The sequence below is a fragment of the Anopheles nili genome, chromosome 2, assembly GCF_943737925.1.
Source record: "Anopheles nili chromosome 2, idAnoNiliSN_F5_01, whole genome shotgun sequence".
Classification (NCBI taxonomy): domain Eukaryota; kingdom Metazoa; phylum Arthropoda; class Insecta; order Diptera; family Culicidae; genus Anopheles; species Anopheles nili.
Window position 1 is genome coordinate 12,392,168 of NC_071291.1, and position 21,480 is coordinate 12,413,647.

At 51.3% G+C, this 21,480-nt stretch overlaps 1 protein-coding gene across 1 annotated transcript in view; it reads left to right on the forward strand.

The window, feature by feature from the left end:
- The window catches only part of LOC128727196 (trithorax group protein osa), a 96,519-nt gene that overhangs the window by 70,682 nt on the left and 4,357 nt on the right, over positions 1 to 21,480 (forward strand). The window contains exons 5-16 of the mRNA XM_053821115.1: positions 12,251 to 12,446; positions 12,904 to 14,769; positions 14,907 to 15,091; positions 17,147 to 17,200; positions 17,917 to 18,114; positions 18,316 to 18,532; positions 18,618 to 18,881; positions 19,576 to 19,698; positions 20,017 to 20,197; positions 20,421 to 20,826; positions 21,006 to 21,105; positions 21,183 to 21,415. Of these exons, the coding sequence (XP_053677090.1) occupies positions 12,251 to 12,446; positions 12,904 to 14,769; positions 14,907 to 15,091; positions 17,147 to 17,200; positions 17,917 to 18,114; positions 18,316 to 18,532; positions 18,618 to 18,881; positions 19,576 to 19,698; positions 20,017 to 20,197; positions 20,421 to 20,826; positions 21,006 to 21,105; positions 21,183 to 21,415 (4,023 nt within the window). The remainder of the gene's footprint in view (positions 1 to 12,250; positions 12,447 to 12,903; positions 14,770 to 14,906; positions 15,092 to 17,146; positions 17,201 to 17,916; positions 18,115 to 18,315; positions 18,533 to 18,617; positions 18,882 to 19,575; positions 19,699 to 20,016; positions 20,198 to 20,420; positions 20,827 to 21,005; positions 21,106 to 21,182; positions 21,416 to 21,480) is intronic.

Below are 21,480 nucleotides of genomic sequence, written 5' to 3' on the forward strand. Positions count from 1 at the left end.
ACACACACTCACACTGCCACACACGTACACGCCCCGCAGCGCGCGCTATCGCGCTCTCCGTCGTGTCTCGGGTCGTTCGCCGCCATCGCCGTTGCCGCTTTTGACTTGACTAAGTCGCTCTCTCTCTCTCTCGCTCGCGCGCGCTTCAACTGCTGCGTTGTGCCGCCACCATGGCATTTACTCTGTACCCTGGGATATCAGGAGGGAAAAACACATCGAGAACGACGGAACATCGACACCCCGGGACGGGATGGACGCCGCACTGGCACGACATAGCGCGCACCGTAACGCAGCAGAGTGCTGTTGTGAGCCCCGGGTGTTCGGGTCCCGGGCGCGCACCGACCGTCGAGGCACGGTGGGATTTCATGCGCGCTCGTGATGGTCAAAATTACAAGCTGTCTTGTACCATCCAATGGATTGCATGGCAACCTATTGCCTTGCTGTGATGCGTTTTAAGACACACATCCCATGCACATGGTTGTGGTGTGAACAAAAACTGCCCAAAATTTGACCACCACAATCGACGCGCCGCAACCGAGTGTGCCGGTGCGCTCGGTGTGCTCGGGCCCCGGGTGTGGTGGCCCAAACCAGCGCGCCCGTGCGCCGTGCGCACAACACAGCACATTGGGAGCAACACACACACCCCACAAGAGGCAGCAGCGCCGTAGCGTAGCTCGCCGGCCGATCCGGTCCGGGTCGAAAACACAACACACCACACACTCTCTTTTGCCTTGGTCGCGGCGCATGGGCCGGTGCTGATATGGCATGACTCCGGGGTTCGCCATCGCCGTCATTCTTCGCCACTGCTTGCCTTGCCGCGTCGTTCGCGCTTCTCTACTCACCGCACAGCACACACACACACAAAGGGTGCGCGCTTTATTTCTCGTTGCCGTGAGGATGGATTTTCGATGCCAACTTCGCACCGCGCCGCTTGCTCGAGAGCAAGGTTTCTTGGGTGCGCTCCGGTCGACGGGGGAGTGTGTGCGCTAGGCAGAGAAGTGAACCTCCTCAACGTCGTCGTCGTCGTCCGTCGTCGTTAGGCCAACAGCAAGAAGCACAGCACTGTGGGGAGAAGTGTCCCTCACGCCCCAATGGCCTGTCACTCTCTTCAGCTTTTTCCACCGAGTGGGATAAAAAAAAAATCCGGCTCCGGAAAGCACCAGCAGCGCCGCTGCTTAACGTCGACCAAACGACAACGACAACGACGACGACGACGACATTCACCACCGCAAAAGAGACCTGAGTCTCAACTCTCAATCGTGTGTTTCTTTGGAATGATGATGTATGGTGCCCTTCTGCTGCCATGCCATGCCTTGCTTGGTGGTATGACCGACGAACCAACACCCGCGGACCCGGATCGTCGAGGCGGATAAGATGAGGTTATGTGAGCGGGTCTTTTTTTTTCTTTATCTCTCTCGTTTTTGTGTGTCGCTTCGTTATTCCGCGGCAAACCCCGACATCGCGCCATCGTCGACGTTTCGCTTTTTCGATTTCGAGAAGTTCTCAAGCGAGCGAGCGCACAGGGTTCGTGGAATGGGAAGATTTGCTTTCGAGCGAGACGACTAAATCGTCGATGCGAGCGCGAAAGAGCGAGAAAGACAAACGACAGCCTGAATGTTAGAGCAATTTAGCGGAGACACATGCCGGATTACGAGAACGCCGTGGCGCGGGCTATTATTTATTCCCTCTTAGCCGCGAGGCCACAAGCGTTTTGTTCTCTCTCTCTCCCTCTTTCTTTCTCGCTCATGTTGTGCCTTGTGCTTTGCGTAGATTCTGATCTCGGGATGACACAACGAACTGCTGCTGCTGCTGCTGCTGTTGCTGTTGGTGGTTGGGTTTAGGACCAGCCCAACGGTACACGATGGTGATTGTTTGATGGTAATTTCGTCCACACTGTCGGCAGTAAACTGCTCGAAACATCCACGCAACCCTATCTATCCGCGACTAGCGAAACTTTCGATCGCCGCTCCTCACATGGCGATGATTCCGTGAATGAGTCATTTGGAATAATTTCACCGGCCGCACCGGGGGGGATGTTCGGTGCCAGATTAGATCAAGCCTTCTCTCCTCTCGGTGTGTGCGTGTGTGACGTATTTGCCACCCCAAATTTTAAGGACGAAACTAGCTCTCTTAGGAAGTGTTCCTTTTTGTGCTGTTGTGGGTGGGATTTCCCAGCTAACATGCTATCTCTTTTGTGCTTCGTGATTTTGGAGGGTTGCATTTTCGATACCACCGGATATGCTGCCTTTTGTTGGCGAAATCACACCAAGGAGTCGGTTGCCATGGTCACAAATTTACATTTTTGATCCTCGATTTGGGAACGGTTTTTTTTTTGCTTCTTTAGCCACCTACTTTGAATTTATTTGGAAACGGGTTCGTTTGGTTTGCTCACGTATTTGCACCTTTTTTTAATGTCGCTGTCGTTGTCTGCTGCGTAGAGGAAACACCTCCCCAGCACCGGGGGTTGATTTTTCTCGTGTCACAGTTGCACGGCCACGATCGACACCTTTTCTTCTCACGGGTGTCTGATTAACGTGTAAACGATAAAAGGTGCGATCGTGTTCTCGAGCGCCATCGCTACTGGCGAGGGATTCTTTATTTTGGCATTTCTTTTTTTACTTGCACACTTCCGTCGATTCCTGGAACTCTTCTCATTGCTCTTTTTCGCTCTACCTTCCTCCCATCAACAAAAAAAAACCACCCATGTCGTTCTCAACGGCGACGTGTTCGAGTAACAAATCAAACATTTGATTAACGAAAAGTAGAACGAATATATATATATTGGGAATGCGCCGCGCCTCACCATGAGAAAGCGCGCGAATGACTTCCTTTCAAAAAAAAAACTAATTCCATTTGCCATTCCTCCTCCCCCCCCTCCCCACCCTTCTCTGATTCGCTGCACCGCCTGAAAGAACGCAGGGGTTCGTGGAAAAACTAACCCCCAGAAGCGCAGCGCGCGAAGTAAGCGAAAAAAAAAAACGAAGTGTGTGTGAGTGGTTTACCGTGCCAGGTCGGATGCTCGGAAAGGGAAAATAAACATACAAAGTTTACCCTTACCCCTCTCCGCTTTTACCCATACTACCACCACCCCCCCCCCTGCCCCAAACCGTTTCCTCTGCAAGCGTTTGCAGTCGTTAGCGAAATATGCCGGGTGAAGGAGAAGACCTCCCGTTCGGTTCCTCCCGACGACCGCCAAGGTTAATATACGGGCGCCGGTCTCTTCCACACCCACCACCCCCTCCTTTCATGCAAACAAACGGTCGACGACGACGACGACGACGTTGCAATTTAATGCGTTTATGACGAGAAACGGCTCTACTCTTTTTTCTCCACTCGGACTTGCCTTTCAGCAGCTGATGATGTTCGGGGGGGTTGACGAGTGTATGGGTGTGTGTGTGTTTTTATTTCCTCCCCCATGCTGCAGAGGAAGAACGCCGCGGCCACTCGCTAAAGGGGGTTGGGTTTTATGTTTGACCATAACCGCACAATGTTGCCGCATTGTATGTGCTCGCGAGGATGCGAGTCGTTTCACCCCCTCTACACAGCCCTTTGGGAGCTTTTATTGTTCCACCACCTCTTGCTGTTGTCCTGTCCGCCGCCCCCCTTCACCAACACGAAGTACAGCTCATTTTAGACAAGTTTGTGACATTAATTGACGTCATTCAATTATCGTGCCGTTTGCTTTGGGTGCGAGCAGAAGCCGGTCGCGTTCCTCGTCCTCATGCCTTTTTGTTGCAACGTGTGTGTGGGTGTGTTTGTGTGTTGTTGCACTCTGCATCCTTTCCATCGGTGGTGGAAAGTCACCGCAGGACAGTGAACTAATCAACAGTGTGTGTACGGATAACTCACCGTGGCAACAAATCCCGGGGGGTTTTTTATCGTCCTCTCTTGCTTCCTCGAGCTTTCATTCTATTATGCAATTATTGCCGGCTTCTCTTTGTGTGTGCCGCTTCCAGGCTCCGGCTGCTCTACATATTTCTCGAACGAACGATGACCTTAATGTTGCTTGAGGCGCGTTCAGGTTGAAGGATGCAACTCCTCTCTCCTCCCCGAGGCGTTGTGGGGTGCAGCCCGATAACGGGATTCAACAACCGCCGGTTGTGTGACCCTTCGAGGGATGTGTAAATGTGCCCCAAAGACCCAACAAACGGAAGCGCACAGATGGGAAGTCAGAGAGAGAGAGACAGAAAGGGAACGAAAAAAGACAAAATGAATAATAAACCTTTGCCGCGTTTCGCAAGGGGAGGTGTGTCTGTGGTTCGGTGGCATGGAAAAGGAGGGTGAAACGACCCACTAAAGGCAAAAGACGCCTCGTGTGTGTGACCTTGAATGCGGGGAGGCACACACGCCTCTTGTCTCGCTTTGCACCACGAAACAAACCCTTATGGGGTGTGTGCAAATAGTGACGTTGTCTCGTGCATTGATGTGTGATGCATACACGGGACGGATTCAATGCATTGGAATGCAACGAATATGCGGTGGGTTGCATTTGAATGTGTTGGCCTTTTGGATCGTTCATTTTCTGTTGTATTTTGTTGGGCGGCTTTGGGGGGGGGGGGGGGGGGGGGAGTGATTTATTTTCGCGAGTTCCACGGGTCACACCGTGAAACCGACTCGAAGGATCAAAAGGTGTATGATTTTCTCACGATTTCTAACCATCGAAACAGCAAAACTATCAACAACCGGTGTGAGGGTGGTTTTTCTTCTCGGTTCGAGATTTCATTAACAAAGGCATCTTTCTTTTTCTAACCACCACACTTGCTTTCGTAGAACAGCAGGATGAGGACCCTTTTTTTCAACTTTTCCCATCATCCTTTTTGTATCAGTTTCCTCCCGCGCAAAGCTGCTGCTTCTCGTCAGTGTTTGCGGTTGGCTGTTTCTTTTTTTTTTTTGTTCTTGATAACTCCTCAGAGAAGTCAAAAAACGAATGAACTCTAATGGCACACGTACCATTCGCAGGAACATCCACACACCCGCAAGGCAAGCTGGTGATCGATATTTCGTTCGAAGATCCCCGTTTTGTCCTGTCGATTTTCCGAGAACGCTTTTCACAAAAAAGTTTGACTCCCCGTCTTCTGGTGCTGTTGTTGCTGTTTCTGTGTTCGTCTTTTTTTTTCTCCTGATGCTCGCCCGGTATAATTAAGGATGATGACCGAACGTGGGGCAGCAGCAGAACAACCGTTCTTCTTCTTTCTGGACTACTCCGCTTCCGGTTCTTTCTCTTCAGGAAGGAAAACTGACACGAAAAAGTCTTCCTTCCATAGCCCCACTCGCTGGGAGTAGAAGAGAGCATCGAACTAAACACATTTATAAGACCCACTCCAATACTTCGTGGGAGGTGGTGTTTTGCGGGACGGCAGGTCAAGGCGGGGGGAATTTATATGAAATTAAAAATGAAAAATGTCCATCGGCAGCACACGATGGAGATTCCGAGAACCGTAGCGAGATGATTGCAGGAAGGCAAACATCGGTTATTGGTGTCTGCATCTTTGGCGCATAGCATAGTTAATGGATCGGATCGGTTTGAAGGTCGGTCGGTTTACAACCTTTTTTTTTGTTGGCCAGTTGCAACATCACATTAGTGATAGAGTTGGGTACAACGTAAGTTAGTTAGGGGGGTTTTCGCTTATACCCTGGAGAAGACGTTTTACTGTTCCAGCAATTCGATTACAAATGCTGCCCTCGTTTTTCCTTCAGAATGGGCAGTAGAACGTATTTTGGCTGCAGGAGAAGCTCGCACGTGCCGAGATTACTTTCAGGTGGCTTTAGATTTGCTTCAAGGACCTTACAGGATCTGACAGTCGTTCGTTTTTAGATGAGCTCGATAGTCAAAGTTAAAGAAAGTTAAGTTTCTCAAATGTTTCTGACCTAAATGTTTTATTCTTGAAACAAATCAGCTATTGGACATTTTTTATTGAAATAATCGTGCTTTATTTTTAATGCTGAATATATCCCGGAAAACCGGATTTTACTTTGCGGGTATTTAATTTATATATTCTTTACTGATCGATATACAAATGATAACGTCGCGTTTGCTTAACCACACCACCACAAACCCACGTCACTTTGCTCCTTTCAGAGGATTTTTATCGTGTCACGCCTTTCGGTTTGGTGGGAGTCTATTGCGTTGCCTGTTTCGAGCATTTTAACGTGATTAAGGGTGCATAATTTACACCCCACATGAGAGCCGCCCGCAAGTGTAGGTGTGTTGTCCCTTTGCGTGGCGCGCCTGGAAAACTCTCGAATCGATCGTCCTTTTTTTGTGTGTGTGTGCCTATTTTTTTTTCAGCGAGCATTTTCCATCAAACTGCGAACCGAAAAATTGCTCGAACCACCGCAGGGTCGCCAGTTCGTGCGACCGAAAGCTCATGAATCAATCAATAAACGAAAAACCACGAAACCATCATGTGTGACACTCCCGATGCTGCGTCGTCCTTCCCGTCCGTTGACCAGCACTGCCGAAGGTGCCCTAAAATCAGCCTCAATGCCGCAGAATCCCGGCATCTCTGTCCCTACGGTGGTGGGGGTACGCGTGTGCAAGGACTCGCGATCCTTTGGCAGCAGGCTTTCCCGGTGGAACGTTTAAACGCTCGCATCGCTTTATGATCACGATTTCACGTGAATCTTGCACCAAACTGAATGCGCTCGTATCGAAAACACGCACATAATCGAGCAACGGGATTCGGAAAACTCGGACAAAACCCCAACAAATACAAGTGTGCGTTTGCTTTTTATTTTTTTTTTAACTGGGAGGGTATGTACGTTTTTGTGATTTCCCTCCCAGGCGGCGTGACCGAAATGTATCTAAAAACTGAATAAAATATTCACCGCAATTTTTCGCATCCCCCCCGTGTCCCGAGCACTCGTGTCGTGCGAAAAATAAGCAGCTCCTGTGCGGACGGGGGAAGATAAATGATTTAAAATTTCAACTATCGGCGCCAATGAATATTAGAGAACTGCGCAAATGTGGCCCGCAGCCCCTGCACCACCACCGAGTTGGGTGAGTTTTTCGCATTCGGATGCAGCATTTCGAAATTCGCCCGAAACGCGAGCCGCCCTATCTCTAATCGATTATTGGAGTTTTTGGGTGTTGAATAAAGAATATAGAGTGACAAAAAAAGGCACCGCTGCATGTCCCCTATGGCACAACAACTAAGCTAACTATTACCTAGCCCTACGCATATCGTTCAGTTAATGGGCAGCATTTATTGACTTGGTTGTGTGTCCTGCGTTCCCAGCATGATTGTAAAATCGATTTCCAAATTCACAGCAACACGCTGCTACAGGGACAATGAACAACAGCCAGAATATTGATGGAACAAAAAAATGATTCCAGCATCACATCAGCGCTCAAATAATCCTCCCTCGTTGAGTTAAATGACAAAAGAGATCTGGCTGGGTGGAGCGAGTGAGAGAGAAAGAGAGAGAGAGAGAGAGAGAGAGAGAGAGAGAGAGAGAGAGAGAAAAGGAGACAAAGGATGGGAACACCACGCGCATCATCACGCATGCAAATATTTGCGAATGCAGCATAATTATATTGAAAATTATATGAATGCGTTGGAAATTAATAAAAGTTGAAAAAAAAGGGTGAAAAGAATTATGTTTTCCATTCGGTGGGGGAGGCCAACATCATCACCACCACCTCGTTGGTCCTTTTACTGTAGTTCTGGGTCTCTCTAAAGTACATAGAGTGACCAACAGCCGCCAGCCAACGGCGAGCCTATAGCGTCGAAGTATGTATGCATACATGAGTCCCTGTTCCTGTTTCCTCCATGTGTTTGGGGATGTGCCATGTGCCAATGGAAGGGCGGGATGGGGTGGGACGGGGTCGAAAAAGGAGTGAGATTTTGTATGCCCATTAACTCCCTGCTCATTTCGGGAGGTACTGCTGTTATGGAAAGCGGAATGGAAAATATGCTCTCCCGAAATATGTGAGACATGGAAAAACAAGCTTTTACCATTTTTTTCCAAAAGGGTGAAAAAAAGGGACGAACTAAACAATGAGTCAGTGTGCTCCCAGCGTGCTTTTGCAAACTCTGGAAAGGGGTTAGAAGTTCGCAAATCCCTGACCTATCGCAACCGAAAGCGGAGGAGGAAGTCTTTTGTAGTCCGGTACTTATTTAAGGATTTTTGGGCCATTTCTTCTCCTTCGTTGTGAATTGTTTATGCTGAAGTCCTTTTTCATCCATCTCTTTCTCGCCCTTCGCCAAGTGTGAATGATCGTGACACGGTCGGTTTAATTTCGATCGCAATTACAACCGCAAAATAGACGACGCGGCGCGTTGTGCGCGCCCCCGCCGCGATATGATGCGGTCAGGACATAACGAATTGAATTTCTAAATTAATGTTACGACCAGCAGCCGGGGGCCGCCATCATTTCAGCTCCCTCTGCGAGTGGGGGTCCTTTTGTTCGGAGCGTTTCTGTTTTATTATATTCCTCCCTTCACACCCACGCTGCTTTTGTTGCATGAAATGTGTTTTTTTTGTTGTTGCAATTGCTGCAACTGCCATATAAAGCCTGCGAATCGAAACCGATGCATTCTGGGGATCGCCAGGCTGGTTGTAGTAGTAGTTGGTAGTGAAAAGGGGGATCCCAGCTGTAGGTTCTCTCTCTTTCTCTCTCTCTCTCTCTTCCTCTTACACTCGACGTTTGGTGGATCTGTGTGTAGGTGTAGTGATAAATAATTTTTAGTTCACCAACAACCCCACCCAACAGTGGGAGGAATCCTTGTAGTTCCGAGCGAAAAGTTAACTCTAAAATATATGCACAAAATGAATTCAAACACGATCGAGAGCGGCACCAGAGCAAGCACACACACACACACGAGAATGTGTATGTGTGTGTGTGTTGGGTTTTTTTTTGTTCGCTCCTTTTCATTTAAATCCTTTGAATGTTGGAATGGCCACCACAACCCCACTGAGTAGTGCTGCATCTGAGCCAGCTTTGGATGGCTAATAATGGTGGTAGTGTATCAGGTCCACAGACACACACACACACACACATACAACTCGATTGTGGCCAAAAGCCACACTGCATCACTCTAATTTCATTTCCACCCGCCCTGCGGACGGCGCGGGTCCTTTCTCTTCGTCCCTCCTGCTTTGGCTAATTGAATGCAATCCAATCTCTCGCCGTCCCTGATTCTCTTACCCACCCACTCTCCACCCTCGCCAATGTCTGGATCCTCCTCTGGAACTGCATCACTCCCCCCCCCTCCCCCCCTCCCAACCCCTGCTATTGCACGCTCGGTGTTGTTTGTTGCATTTATTCAGTTATTTATTTTTAATGCATCTCCTTTTTCCGATGGGCACACAACCCAATAGAGGAGGGTTTTCGTCTCATTTTCTCTGTTTACCTCTCGCTTTTTTTATTCTTTCGCTCTCCCTCGTTTTCGTTCTTTTTTATTATTTTATTTTATCAATCCATTCCAATGGTGTCTCCCCTCTCCTGCACCAGCGAGCGACCCATTTGTAAAATGTCCTTTTTTTGTCCCCCTTTTTTTTTGTTGCTCTCCCTGTCGATCCCCTTTGCCATTCGCGTTCGGTCCAGCGAGCGCTGCCCCGGATTGCATCCTACTCGCGTGCCTGTGTGTGTGTGGGGGTGTGTGATTCAGTTTCCATTCCATTTTTTTCCCAATTTATTCGCGCACGTGCAATTTGATTCCCCCAAAAAACGTCCAAAAAGAGATGCGCGCAAGTGTGACGCCAAGCAGTGTGAGCGAGAAAGAATATTAAAAAAAAAAGACTGCACACGAAGAGACATGAGAGACAGAGAGAAACAGAGAGAGAGAGAGAGAGAGAGCACGATAGAATAAATGATTATTGGTATTTGCGAGGGAGGGGGAACCCGCGATGCGTATCGTGTTTGGGTGGTCCCGGTGGGTGGTCGGGTTGGGTGGATGGGTGGGTGGGTGGGTGGGTGGTGATCATGGAAATTTGATGTGTGGCATTGGTCGCTTTTTAAATGGGCTGCCCGAGAGGTTTGGATGATTTTGCAACTGGACATCGCTGTGTGCGTCTGTGCGCGTGCGAGTGTGGGTGTGGGTGTGTGGTAAAAGGACACACGTGCGTTTCATGTGCCGGGACGGGCCACAGCGCACGCCAATGTGTGGTCGCTCTCCGCGGCAAAGGTCCTTTTTTTATCCTGCGCGTGTGCATCATGCATTTTAGTGCAGAAAGAGGGGGATGTTGACCGGGGGAAGGGGGGTGGGGGTGGGGTGGGGTGTAGCGAAAACACAAAGAAGAACGAAGAGAGAGAGAGAAAAAAAGAAGCGAATCGCGAAACTCTCCCCTCCTCCTCCTCCTCTACCTCCTCCTTCCCACACACGCGCACACAATTTTGCAATTTGTGCATATCCTTTTCGCGGTCGACAGGTCCTGTCCCTTCTCACCCCACCCCGTGTACGCGTGTTTTTGCACTCTGGCCTTTTCTCGCACGCTTTTCCGAAACCACCCACCCCCCTTTTAGCAGGAATAGCAGCTGGGAGGTCCTTTTTGGCCAGCAAATACATCTCCCCCGCGTTTGATGTTGCGCCAGGATCGGCCTCTCCACCAAACAACCGTGGGACTGATTGTTGAATCACACCCCCCCTGGGTGGGAGTGGGGGTTAGGGAGGTTATCTTGATGGCGTGTGCGTGCGTGTGTGCGTGTGTGTGGGCTCCATATGATGACCGGTGGGAGAGCGAAATGCGTGCTGTTGTCCGGCCAATCCGGGATGCGCGCGTGCTCGAGCCATGTTTCGTCCTTTATCCCCTCCTCCTTCTCCTCCTCCTCTCACACCCACCCACCCACCCACCAGGTTGTTGTTGGAAAATCCCCAACAACTACTCATCCGGTTGCATGTGTGTTTGTGTCTTTTGCTCTTCTTTTTTTACTTTGTTTTTTTTTGGAAAGAGAAGAGAGTAGATGGGTGGTTGGTCTGCCTTTTTGTGTTTTGTTAATTTCCTTTTTGCACCCCCTTCTCGGATGTGCCCCGCACCACACATCATAATGTGCAACACACCACCACCCACTAGTGCACCGTGTAGCTGGGGTGTGTTCGTGTGCACCTGTAGTGGTGGTTTTGGGATGCTGCTGCTGCTGCTGCAGCAATGTTCGCGCTCTAGTGGCTGGGGTGCTGCTCTGGCTTGGCTGGTTTGGCTGGCTGGCTGGCTGCTGCCACACCGGAAGGCTATTAAATCAGTCACATTTGGGCGATTAAATGGGGACGGTGGAATTGTGCGAAAAATTCGAGCGCACTTTTTTCTCGCTGTGCTGCTGCGTCGTCGTCGTCGTCGTTATCGTGGCCGCTGCCGTCGGTGCTGCTGCTGCTGCGCGCCATCTTGTTGCAGTGAAAGAAGAAAAAAAGCTTGAAACCAACCCCCTGTCTCTCCCCTTCATCCACCACCACCCAAACCGTACGGGTGAAGGGTGGTGAAGAAGCAAGAACAACAAAACTCAAGGACCTTTTGGTGCTAGCTGTGAGATTTTTTTTGTTTTTGCTTGCTGCTGGTCCTTTTTTTTTTGCTCCCAGGGGTGCTCGAGCAACGGGGGGGTAGGAAAATCGCCACCTCCCACCAGCCTCGCACTCGCAACACCCACTTTCGGAAAGGGGGGTTGAAAAGTTCGCCCTGGTTGGTGGCTCGTCTCCGTGTCGTTTCCTTGTTGTGCCAGGGCAAGGACAAGAACAACCCTTTGTTTGTGGTGTTGTTGGTGAATTTTGTTTGTTCTCTTCCACCGATTTGCCCCACTCAGGGCTGTGCGTGTGTGTGTGCTAATTGGCAATGAACTACAAACCACCCGCGTCGTCGGCATCCTCCACACCGACGTACGAAGACTGGTGGCGTCTGGCGATGATGGTTTCCTCCTCAGCCGGCATTCGAACACCTCCGACCACCTACCCTGTGGGGGCCATTTCCCGAACGTCAGCAGGTGGTGGTGGGGGTGGTGGTGGGTTGCCGGGGATGCTCCAGATACCGACGTCACGTCGTTGGAATTCTCGTCGATACGCCGCCACTACCGGTGGTGCTTCAACACCGTGGTTCTCCTCAGGAGGTTACATCGCATACATCGTACGTCTAAGGGAGAGGGGGGAGGGGTCATGGGTGTGGTTCCAATTTTTTTGTTGCTCTCCTTGAACCTCCTCATCATCTCATCATGTGTACAACATTCGATTTAAGCGTGCAAATAAATCGTCATTTCCCCCGACAACAAAAAAAACAGGACATTCACTAACCTCACTTTCTTGTATTTCTCTTCTCTATCGCGCAGGACTCGACGGGTCAGAACAGTAATGACAGCTCGACGGGAGGCGCCGGTGGGCCTGGAAACGCGCAAGGACCGGCAGGTGTCCACGGTGCCCCCGGTACGCCCAACTCCTCCTCTTCGTCGTCGTCTCAGGGCATGAGGCCAACACCGTCACCGACCGGTTCTGGTAGCGGATCACGCTCTATGTCGCCGGCAGTAGGTAAGTTTCCTTTGGTGCACAAGGACACAGGGGAAAGGGCTAGGGATCTTTACGGTAAGCGGGAAACAAAGTCTCCCCGGTGGCACACTTGTTGCTGTCGGTGGAAGTAGAAGGTCCTTCTCGTAGGTTGTTAGTTGGGAGAAGAACCTCGTGCTCGCTTACTCACGAATTGGATGTGATTTCTTCTCATTGTCCTTGCTAAGGATAATGTGTGGCGATTGCGATGAGTTGTGACATCAAAACCTTGCATTTTGCATCAAATCACATCATAGATCCTTTTTCAAAAGGTTTCTGGAATTGATTCCATTCGAAACTTTGTACCAATTAGCAAGACTTTAGGGTCTCTTCGAGGTATCTGAACTCAAAATGGCCTCTAAAACCTGTTCAAATGTGCTTCAGACACACACACCACTAATGCTTTGCTTTTCTCCCCCAAATTCCGTGTCTCCCGTAACAGGCCAGCAAAGTATTTCGATGCCTCCTCGTCCATCCAGCAGTCACTCGCAAGGTCCAAACCAGCAGCAACAGCAGCAAGGTCCAAACCACCAGCACGGTGGCACCAACAGCAACAGCAACCTGGTGCACGGTAATCAATCGCAAGGACCTCCAGGACCGCCGGATCATCACGCGCGTGTCGCATCACCGAATCGTCCACCGTCGGCTTCGTCACAGCAGCTACCCCCGGTGTCAGGGGCCTCCTCAGGTTCCTCCTCGTTGCCTCCCTCCTCCCAAGCAGGTGGAGCACCAACACCAGGCTCAGCAGCAGCAGCAGCAGCAGCAGCAATGGCCGCCCAAGGCTACCAGGCGCAACCGCCCCATCCACCGCACATGCACGGTCCGTACAAGATGGGCCCAGGCGGTATGCCCCCGGGAACCGGCCCCGGTCAGCAGATGTCCCCGTATCCACCTCCACCACCACACCAGCAACCGCCACCGCCGCAGTCGCAGCAGTATTCACCACACTCGCCCGCGAGTTACTCGCCGCGTCCGCAGTATCCGGGTGCGTACGGACCATCACCACCGGTTCCGGGACCCCCTCCCGGTACCCAATCACCCCAGCAGCAGGGTCCGCCGGGTGGTGGTGGACCACCACCACCTCATCCGGCACCGGGAAGTTACCCCGGTCAACACCGGATGCCGAATCACGTGGGTGCGGGAGGGCCACCCCCACCACACGCGCAGTACCCTCCGCATCAGTATCCGCATCAACCGCCAAGCCCGTGGGGACCTCCGCACACGCAGGCCGGTGGTCCGGGTGGAGCCGGTGCAGGTGGTCATGTAAATAATCATGTACAGCAGTCGCAGCAGCAGCAGCAGCAGGGTCAGGGTGGACCTCCAACACCCGGTGGGGGTGGTGGTCCACGGCAGGGTAAGGGAATGCCACCGGGACCACCGGGTGCAGCCGGTGTGCATCCCCAATCGCCCCAGCAACAGCAGCAACAACAACAACAACATCCGCAACACCACCAGGCGCCTCCACCGCATCATCAGCCGCACCACCAGCCACATCATCAACCGCCAGGGCACCATCCGGGCCAGGCGCAATCGCAACAGGGCCAAGGACCTCCACCACCCCAGAGCGGGTCGCCGCAACCGCTCAACTACCTGAAGCAACACCTCCAGCACAAGGGCGCGTACAGTGGTGCGCCAAGTCCAACACCACCCCCGCCCGGGCAGGGTTATGGCAACGGGCCGGGTATGCATCCGCCGATGGGTCCACCTCACCACATGGGTCCACCGATGGGTTTGCCACCACCACCGAATGCGAGCAGTATGGGTCCACCACCACCGGCTGGAACGCCACCTAATCAATCACCCTCGGGGGCTGGGAGTGGGGGTGGGGCCGTTGTCGGGCATCAACATCCGTCGCAACAACAACAGGATGGTGGACATCCGCCGTCACCACACCAGCAGCAGCAGCAGCAACAACCACCGCCGCCACCGCAACAACAATCGCCCCATCCAGGCCAGCAGCAGCAACAGCAGCAGCAGCAGTCTCAGCAACCGCAACAACCGCCCCCATCGCCACATCACCACCCACACGGTCCACCACCACCGCCGCCCCACGTGCAGCAACATCCGGGTCATCATCCGGGAGCCGATTTGCCGCCGCAGCCACCGCACCATGGGCTGCTGGCCGGGGCAGGCCAGGACAATGGCGTGATGGGGGGTGCGGGAGGTGGAGCGGGCGGTGCCGCAGGTCCACACCATCACCATCACCACCATCATCATCATCCAGTTACCTCACTCGTTACAACGGGACCTGATGGCGCTGCACTCGACGAAGCCAGTCAGCAGAGTACCTTATCCAATACCTCAGTAGGCAAGTGTTGTTGAATGTTCTCTCCGAGTGGCTGTGTGCGAGAGAGAGAGAGAGAACGAGAGAGACAGAATGTGTGTGTGTGACCCTTGGAGCCAAGTGTTGTTAATTGTATGGCGTTGTTTTTTCTTTTGTTGCAGCTTCTGGAGAAGATCCGACGTGCTCGACGCCGAAATCGCGGAAAAATGACCACTACAACCAAAGCCATCTGACGAGCACCAACACACCGTCGTCGTCGAACGCGTCACCCGGGCCGCACAACGCGCACGAAGACTTCGAGCTCAACTCGTCCCCGACGTCCTGGCCCCGGACGCCAGCTAGTCCAGTGAGTATAGTAACGCATGGCGAAGCCACCACCACCACCACCACCATCGTCACCAGCAACACCAGCAACATCAGCAGCAACAGCGATGGAGGCACCAATAGCAGCTTCACCATCGGCCAGCAACAGCGTCCTTCGCAACAACACCGCATCACCATCGGCGGCACCATCGACAGCATCAGCAACGTAGACGTTGTCGACGGCAGTCAGGGTCGCATCAACTTGCAGCCACTTCCATCGACGCGGCAACGGAAGGAGCAGCAACAGCTCCAGCACCAGCAGCAACAGCAGCAGCAGCAGCAGCATCGGCAACAACACGATCGAGAAACGATCGAAAGCGATCTTGCGGGAGCTTTCTTATCACCCACGTCGCTTACTGAGCTTGGAGGGTTTACTGCGCAAAATCTCGTGCAAGGTGGTGGTGTTGATGTCAACCGACGGGCCATTTACTCGCAACCACAGATGCATCAACCCTTTTCCCAGCCTGATCACATTCCCTATCCTTACCATCGGTTGTTCTATCGGCACCATCAACAACACCACCAACGGCAGCATTACTCGCTTGCTCAGCGATCGATAGCGGCTTCTCCAAATCGATCCTCTTTGTTGTTGAGTGATGCCGAATTTCGTTGCTCCCCTGCGTCTGCTAGCGCCGGTGGAGCACCCGATAGTAGTAGATCCTTGCGGCGTTCGATGGACCATCACCATCCAGCGATGTCTCTTTCATCCTTCGCGACTTCATCCACCGCTAGTGGTGGCGCTACTGTGCCTGTTGCAAGTGCTGCTGCTGCTGTTGCTGCTACTGCGGTTGCTACTTCCGGTATGGTGTCTTCGCGGGAGGACTCGCCGTCGGCAGCTTCTACGTCGTCCTCGTCGTCGTCGGCTGCGGCAGCTACTGCTGCTGCCGCCGCGGCACTCATTGCGTACTGGTACTCCTACTCCTCCTATACGTCGCCGTCACGTTCACACGTCATCGTGCCGAGCACGGCGACGACGATGCTGACGAACCGACCGTCGATCGTAGCCAGTCGTAGTAGAAACGTAGATGTACAATCGGTTTTCTTTTTGCGCAATTTATAACAGACCTCTCCTTAGTCACGCCTGTCCTTCCGTTACCCCCGTTTTGGTCACAGCTGACCAGAGCTGCGTCCTTTCTACGAGATGCTCGTTACCTGTTCCTGAACTCAAAATTTTCCCCCGTTCCGCGGATATCCGTTTTTTTTGCGGTCTTCAGCCGTCCAAGGATGAAGCTTTGGTAGAGTAAAACTGCTCCTCTACTTGTCCCAGTTGAGTGTGTAGTGCGCCTCTATTGCGCTACCATGTTATCCTTTAATGCGCCAAGTGTACCGGCGTGTACAGTCGTCTTGTAGTGAACATCCACAAACACCACCACCCAGTTACACTCTCAAACACACTCCATATACTTATTTCCCTCTGTTTCGTTCTTCAGTTTGGTTGTTTGTTTTTTCGTAGCTGTGTTTCGTGCGTTGATGTGTAGGCGCTTTTCATAGTGATTTTGTGATGCAGTTCTGTTTGTGGTTGCAGTTCGGTTATTGTGTCCCGCAGGCTCGGTCGATATGTTCTGATTGGTTCCCTTTATCCTCTTATGGTTTTTTATTTAAATTTTGTTTGCGATGTGTCTTTTTGTTGATGCCTTTATTGACCGTTACATCATTGTGTAGAGATCGTTATCGTTTGTTTTTGGGATTTTGTTTTTCAAACACATACAAGCTCAAACACGTGCAAATTCCATCCACATAAGCATACCATGACAAAACTCTGACCACACTCTCAGAACACACGTACATTTGGATGGAATATCTATCGGACGCGATATCATAGTAGTTTTCACCGTTTTAAAGACGATCTATCCCTCCTGCTGTGGAAATCCGTGTAACATTGGACTATAATGCCGTATCCAGTTAATGATTTTCCTCTTCTGGTCGCCGTCTATGTGCCAGAAGTTTTGTCGATCCATAAAACCACAGCAACAAAGGTTATACTGAAACGATTACTGAACTCGCTTCCTTCGATTTTTCTCGTCCTTTTAATTCGCAGGTATTTAACAGTCACGTTCCTCCCACGCCGGAGACTCCTTTTAGATCAACTAAGGTTAATATATTTCCATTCTTTTAAAAACCACCATGTGTTGGTGGTTGTTGCATGGAGAGGGTTTATTTGTATTGCTATCCGGATATCATCGTATCGCCATTACGCGTTTACTTTTCTTTTCTTGAGTTTTATTTGAGCGGCACGGTGCTAGTTTACACATTTTTTTTTATTATTTAACTAATCACAATCACAATGTCATTTGCACGTTCTCGAGATTTTTGTTTTTTAACATGCGAACTAACTATTTGCCTAACGATGCTGAACAACTCCACCCGGATGTCAGTAATGCACCTTTGCTTAACGTTACTTTTCATACGAATTGGTGTTTGATCGAGGTCTCGGTTCTTCGATAAGTGCGCAATGTCGTTCGTCGTGAAGTTCGGTGTTTATATCCTTTCGTTCCTTAATTTATTTCCCATACACTAACCCATAAGCATGGTTTTTATTTTCCTTGCTAAAGTATTAATCACCGATTGATGGTACTTTTCCTCGGTACATCGGTTCGTTCCTATCTAATTCAATTATTGCGGGCTTTTTTATGATTTTTCTTTCTTTTCATAGCACAGGAGTTTTATTTTTACATTTACATACTAAAAAAGCATAATTTATTCTGCGATAACACCAACACCAAGCATCTCGAGCTCCAATATCTTAAGGAGAGACAATTAATTTCAATTCAATCTTCATTGTGTGCTCTCTTTTCATCGAATGCGCAGAAGTCGGATAGCCTGAACAAGCTGTACGAGATGGACGATAAGCCGGATCGGCGCGTATTCCTGGACAAGCTGTTAGCGTACATGGACGAGCGGAGGACACCTATTACGGCTTGCCCGACGATTTCGAAGACCCCGCTGGATCTGTACAAGCTGTACGTGTACGTGCAGGAGCGCGGCGGATTTGTTGAGGTGTGTAAGGTGAGTTGCTAAGCGATCCTGACCTGTCCGATCCCCAACAACCTAACCCTACCCACCAACTCTAACCGTTGAGGCAGCTGTTGATTATTCGAGAATGGTTGAGCGTACAACGCGGGCGTTTGTGTTTTTCTTTCCTTCTCTCTTTTCTCCACCTCACACCATCAACATCTTTCCCTCCCACCGCCTCCCAAATCACTGAAGGTTACCAAGAGCAAAACGTGGAAGGACATCGCTGGTATGTTGGGCATTGGTGCGAGCAGCAGTGCGGCCTACACGCTTCGGAAGCACTACACTAAGAACCTGCTGCCGTTCGAGTGCAAGTTCGACCGGGGTGGCATCGATCCGGGTCCAATCATCGCGCAGGTCGAGGCCGGTTCGAAGAAAAAGTCCGCCAAAACGACCTCAGTACCGTCGCCTGGTAAGTAGCTGGACGCAACCGACCAGCACGACGTAATACTCACGAGATATTCAACTTTCATAACGACGGTATGCTTACTTTTTAGGTTCTTCGAATTCACAAGATTCGTTCCCGGCGCCCGGCAGCAGCAGTGCCTCGATGGATGGTTACGGACCGTATCCTGGCAGTGGTTATCCGCCAGGCTCGACGCCGGATTACGTGCAACAACAGCAGCAACAACAGGGTGCCCCAGGGGGACCTCCGGGAGCAGCTGCGGCCGGTGCGCAACCGGGTCCCGGTCAGCAGCAACCTCCGCAGCCTCAGCAGAGGCCACCATCGCAACAAAGCGGCACTCAGTCTCCCCATCCAGGTACGGAGGGTGTTTTTACACCCTACAAAGCCCATTCAGAATCCATACCAGCTCCCTTCGGGGGGAATGTGTGAGAAAACTCGAGTTCCCATTCATCTCCTTCCAGTTGGTAATCGTTTGTGTGTAATATAGACCAGGTTTTTGGTGGACTCACAAGTTTTGGAAGCATATATATTGTTAAGGCAACAGTCCTAAACTGCGTTGTATTTAGTATTGAGTGAGGAAAAATCGACACGTCGCGTGTACCATGCAGATGTGCTTTCATTTTCTTTATCAATTTAATACATCACAAATATGATTTAGCACTTTTAAGGAAAACTAAACTATCATAGACAGTGCAATAATGCAATAATCAGTGCACCAATCATTTTACAGTGCAATAATCATTTTATCGTGTCATAACAACTTGTCCTCAACTAGTCTTCACATCAAGCGCACACACACACACATTCCTACTCCTCGTCCTGGGCCATTTGTGTACATAGTGTATAGTGTGTGGCACCTGTTGTATCTGTTTTCACCGTCGCGCGGTATCCTTTCACCGAAAAACAAAAGATAAATACACACAAACACATGTGTCTTTCCTCTCACACCATGGGCCATACACATAATCACCAGTTTTAAATGTTGTTCTTGTCTTTGTTTTCATGTATTCCCATCCCGTCATTGCGTACTCGTTTCTAACATCGTGTAGGTTCGGCACCGCCTGCCTCGGGCGATAACATTAGCGTGAGCAATCCCTTTGATGATCCCGTGGGTCCACAGCGTCCCCCGTATCAGCAGGGTGCTCCCTATCCACCGGTTTCACGTCCTCAAGGTAATGGCACTCGCTTCCTCCCCCCCCCCCCCCAATGCACAAACTAACCAATGCTTCGTCCTGTGTCCCGCTCCCGGTTTCCTTCGTCCTGCGGATGGTTGCTAACATGTTTGTGTATTGTTAAAATAATAGACCAAAAAAAATCTAGCACCCCGTCGATCCAAAATGATCCTGACTGCTCGCGCGTTCCATGTCCTGTGACGATTTTAAGTCGTCCGTTCAAGAATTACCCTCACCTGCGTTTGGGGTGTGAGGCACATTTGTGTGTGTGTGAGCTGATTCTAATGATTTTGGTTACCTGTTTTCCTGTTGCTGTAGGCGCTCCGGGAAGCTACGGGCAACCGGGAAGCTACGGCCAGTATGGAGCCCCGGATCAGTACGGACCGGCAGGTGGCGCACCACCTGGACAGTATCCACCGCCACCGGGCCAGCAAGGACAATATCCGCCCACGAATCGTCCCCTCTATCCACCGTACGCACCGCCGGAAGCTGGAGAAGGGTAAGAATAGTTATCATTTCGTTTGTCCTGTGTCCGATTGTGTATGTCCTTTCCCGATGTTGCTGCCAGTGACGGTGGCACTAGTCGTTGTAGAGTTGCGTGTGCTGACTAGAGCCTCAGCTCATTTCCATCTAACCGCTAACTCCGCGTGTTCGTGTATTCGTCGTAACACACACCCACCCGAACAACTGAAACGAGACAAATTGGTTTAACCTAATGACAGATCTCTCTACAGGGGCACACCACCGGCATCGGCGAGCGGGGTCGGAGGTCCACCATCGGCTGCCGATCCTTACCGAGGGTATGGTGGCTCACCATACCCGCCACCACCTCAGCAACGCTCGTACCCGCCTCAACCCCAGCAACAACCCGTCGTTAGTGCGGCCCCGGGAGTTCCGCCTTCGGGGACACCGCCGATCCCTGGCCAGGCTGGCGCAGCATCAACCGGTCAGGTGCCTCCGGGTGGTCCATCGTCGCAGCAGCAACAGCAACAACCGCAGCAGGTGCCACCACCACAACAACAACCCGGCGCCCAAGGACAACCGGGAGCGCCCGGTGGCTATCCGGCTCCGGTGGGACAACCAGTCCCGCAATCGGCAGCCGACTACTACCGACAGCAGCAGGAACAGGTAACTATGAAATACTTATTATTTTAACGACACTCTACGCGCTTATGTTCGCTTTTTCTCGATCAAGAGAGAGAGAGAGAGAGAGAGAGAGAGAGCGACCATTTGTGGAGAGTGTCAGCATTGTTCGTTTATGTTCTCGCTCCTTATTCATACATCCGTGCGCGTAAATGTGCTTTAAGGCTCTTCCCTACCCACAGCCGAACCAGCCCCGGCGTCATCCGGACTTCGAGAAGAGCCAGCAACCGTATCCTCCGTACCAGCAGCGGCCCCAGATGTACCGTAAGTATTCGACGATCTAAGTCCTTCGCAAGAAGGTTTCTTTTGGCTTCAATGCAATGTATTCTCTCTTTCTGCAGCAGGTGGTTGGCAGGCGGGTCCTGGTGGTCAATATCGAGGCCAGTATCCTCCTCAGAGTCCCCAGCAGCAGTGGGTTCACAACGGTCCCAGACCAAGCGGTCCACCAGGACCACCGGGAGCGGGAGGACCTCCGGGTGTACCTCCGGGAGCTCCGAACCAATGGGGAGCGGCCGCGGACGTTAATCGCTATCCTCCCAGTCAACAGCAGCCTCCGTATCCAACACATCAGCAGGTAAGACGGCATAAAGCAACAAGAAGGATGGCTTGTTGAGCAAGAACATGATTTAGCTAACGTTT